Source organism: Lytechinus pictus, unplaced genomic scaffold (assembly GCF_037042905.1).
Source record: "Lytechinus pictus isolate F3 Inbred unplaced genomic scaffold, Lp3.0 scaffold_135, whole genome shotgun sequence".
In the NCBI taxonomy this organism is placed as follows: domain Eukaryota; kingdom Metazoa; phylum Echinodermata; class Echinoidea; order Temnopleuroida; family Toxopneustidae; genus Lytechinus; species Lytechinus pictus.
The window spans coordinates 1-2,500 of NW_026974255.1; the positions used below are offsets into that span (position 1 = coordinate 1).

The following is a 2,500-nucleotide window of genomic DNA, read 5'->3' on the forward strand; positions in this document are numbered from 1 at the left end:
CTCATCTTTGCCGTCAACCTTCCAGTCTTACACTCGCTCCACCTCTTCAAAAAAAATATCTTTGCCTGGCACAAGACAGCTCCATGAGAGCACCGGAAGTCCACTACCCATCATCCGAAGGGTGTGGCTGGCCGGCCGAGCCGGGGGAGCAGGTCGTCGCGTCCAACGTCAGCCACCGTGTGCCGAGAATTCGTCCGTCCAGAGATAGCGGACAAATCCCTCGGATCGAAGGATTAGTTTCAGCAGATCGCAGCAAAGATGCTGCTCTACTGTGCACGACACCTCGATCCATACCCAAGTCGTCTGCAAGTGATTTTGCTCCCCTCTCCATGGCGGAATGGTATCCGCGATCGAGGCCAGGGCGTTGCTCTTGCGGTCAAGAGTTGTTCGAGGCCTGAGAGCGGGAGACATCCGAGCAGCAGGCCGACAGGCCCCCGGAGACAGGTCCATGGGATTGGACTCTGTCTGCCGGGGGCTTTTTATTTTTATTTTTATTTCGACAGCATGTCCAGGCCAGGAATTTGTGTGCTAATACTCCATGCTCTTGTCGTTGGATTGACATGGTTAAACTACCCTGAAATGCTGATAAGACGATGCAGGGCCAATGCAGCGATTTTTTTTTCTTTTTTGGAGCTGATATGTGAACTATCGAGTGTGCACATCAAAACACATTTATTTTTGTGTGTGGCAAGAGAGTGACCTTTTTTTTTTTCTCAACATGCCAATACTTCATGCTATTATCATGGGAAGGAAATTTTCAAACTGCGATAAAAAATGCAAACAACACACATGCATTTTAAACCTCTTTGGAGGCAGCACAGTACCTTTTTGTAATGTATGTGAACACTTCTGGCTGCTCACCGGAGATTCCGACGGGCAGATCTCGACGCAGCGGGCCGACAGCGCCCCGCATGCCGAGCCGACACTCCCGCCCGCCCAGCCAGGAGTCGGCAGGAGATTCCGACCGTCGGATCGGCCGACAGCGGGGGAAGGGGCCGGGGGTCCGCTCGCCGGACTGTTTCCCGCGAGAACGGGATCGTCCGAGGGCGCAGGCTCCCCGCGGTGGGCACCATCGGATTCGCCGTCCTCGGTTTGCCCAGGGCGGCCCGAGCCCTCTGCTGCTGCGCCGTCGGGTCGTCCGGTGTCGCCCTCGGTGTGAATTTCGCATTGACTTGCGTGTTGTAAGCGGTGTTTTTCGGGAGGGGTCTTTCGTCCTGCTGCCAGGGGGTCAAGCGGGGACGCAGGGTCCCCGGGGTGGGCACCATCGGACGCGGCGTCCGGAGTTTGCCCGGGGTGGGCCGGGTGCCGGGGCGGCCAGGGCCCGTCCTTCGATTTTCCACGGGCGGGTCGGGCCGGCAGCGGCACCCTCCTCGACCGGGCGGCTGGGCTCGGCGAGGAAGGAGCAGGGGGCCCGCTGGGCGGATTTTTTTCAGCGGAGACGGGGTCACCCGGGGATGCAGCGTCCCCGGGATGGGCACCATCGGACGCGGCGTCCGGGGTTTGCCCGGGGTGGGCCGGGTGCCGGGGCGGCCAGGGCCCGTGCTTCGATTTTCCACGGGCGGGTCGGGCCGGCAGCGGCACCCTCCTCGACCGGGCGGCTGGACACGGCGGGGAAGGAGCCGGGGGGTCCGCTGACCGGATTTTTTCCAGCGGAGACGGGGTCGTCGAGGGGAGCAGGGTCCCCGGGGTGGGCACCATCGGACGCGGCGTCTAGGGTTCGCCCACGGCCGGCCGGGCCACCCGCCGCCGGGCCGGGCTTCCGCTGCTGCGACGCCTTCTCGTCCGGTGTCAGCCTGGATTCGGGGTAAAATTCGTATTGACTCGCGTGTTATAAGGGGTGTTTTGGGGGAGGGGTGTTTGGTCTCCGGAGACATATATAGGGAAGGGGTGTTTCTTGGAAATTCGGCTGCTTTTCGCCCTTCAGCGGGATTCGGACGCCCTCCGGCGGAGACGCGCGATGGGAAGGTCCCTCCGGCCGCTGAAAACACCCTCGTCGGGAGAAAAAACGGATTTTTGGGCCAACTTCCGGTTTAGGATTTTGTACAGCGCCGTGAATGGAAAAAGGAACTGGCGCACGATCTGGAGGGTCGAAAATCCCTATTGAAACGCGTGTTGTAGCGTCGTTTTAGGGGGAGGGGTGTCAGACCACCCGCAGGATATATGAGGGAGTGGTCTCGAGCGATCGAGCACTCTCGTGAAAAACACACGTAGTACTACGTTATAGGCATGAGGCCCTCGCACCGGCCCGCAAGAAGAACCCCGGTCGTCCACGGAACCCCGGGAGGTCCTTGCGGCCAGGCGAGGCAAGGTTGGCATGGATGGAGAGAGGTGGCTGGGGAAGAGGGCTGCGCCCCATAGCCGCAACGTACGCCCCCCGCGCCCGCCGGCCGGGGGTAGTCGGTTGGTAGAGAACGCCGGAGAGACCGACGGCCCACGCGGTCCGGCCAGGAAGCACGGGATCGCAACGCACGAGAGGGAAACAGAGGGAGCCCGATCGCCC

The 2,500-nt window shown here is 61.3% G+C and overlaps 1 protein-coding gene across 1 annotated transcript; it reads right to left on the bottom strand.

Moving 5' to 3' along the window:
• Positions 1–861: 861 nt before the first annotated feature.
• Positions 862–1,698, bottom strand: LOC129284200 (uncharacterized; the record flags this gene model as incomplete). Its single annotated transcript, XM_054919650.2, has 1 exon — positions 862–1,698. A coding segment is annotated over exon 1 (837 nt), but the record flags the coding sequence as incomplete, so codon positions are not given.
• Positions 1,699–2,500: the final 802 nt, after the last annotated feature.